Here is a 593-nt window from a genome sequence, read left to right as displayed (position 1 = left end):
AAAGTCCTCACGGCCCTGGACCAGACCTGGCACCCCGAGCATTTCTTCTGTGCCCATTGCGGGAAGGCGTTTGAAGATGACGGTATGTCCCAGGGGACAGGTGTGGGGGTCCTGCCCCTATTGCCCCCACTCCAGATATTCCTCTCATAGCCCAGCCCTTGCACCCATTGCCCCATCCAACACCCCCCCATGGTCTTTCCCTTGCCCGCCTTCCTCCTATCCTGGGCACCCCTATGACCATGCCCCACTGCCCCCCACTGCGAGCCCCCCACTGGGTGGGTGCCCATCCTGACGCCCTTCCCACAGGCTTCCATGAGTGGAGCGGGAAGCCGTACTGCCGCCAGGACTTCCTGGCCATGTTTGCCCCAAAATGCCAGGGCTGCGAGCGCCCCGTGACGGAAAATTACCTGTCGGCCCTGCAGGGCGTCTGGCACCCCGAGTGCTTCGTGTGTGCGGTGAGTGGGCAGTTGGCCGGCAGGGATGCAGGGGTGAGCATGTCCCCAAGGCTGTGCCAGCCTTCTCTGTCTCCTTCCCCCCAGGAGTGCCTGAGCGGCTTTCCCAGCGGCTCCTTCTTCGAGCCGGAGGGAGGGGCC

At 64.4% G+C, this 593-nt stretch overlaps 1 protein-coding gene across 1 annotated transcript in view; it reads left to right on the top strand.

Moving 5' to 3' along the window:
• Nucleotides 1-3: 3 nt before the first annotated feature.
• Nucleotides 4-593, top strand: part of LOC104078643 (leupaxin-like) — a gene marked incomplete at its 5' end in the record, with an annotated part of 791 nt that continues 201 nt past the window's right edge. The window contains 3 exons of the mRNA XM_009580354.1: nucleotides 4-82; nucleotides 307-455; nucleotides 540-590. Coding sequence (XP_009578649.1) covers nucleotides 4-82; nucleotides 307-455; nucleotides 540-590 — 279 coding nt within the window. The remainder of the gene's footprint in view (nucleotides 83-306; nucleotides 456-539; nucleotides 591-593) is intronic.

The sequence above is a fragment of the Fulmarus glacialis genome, unplaced genomic scaffold, assembly GCF_000690835.1.
Source record: "Fulmarus glacialis isolate BGI_N327 unplaced genomic scaffold, ASM69083v1 scaffold37246, whole genome shotgun sequence".
NCBI classification, from domain to species: domain Eukaryota; kingdom Metazoa; phylum Chordata; class Aves; order Procellariiformes; family Procellariidae; genus Fulmarus; species Fulmarus glacialis.
This window is presented reverse-complemented; position numbering and strand designations above follow the sequence as displayed.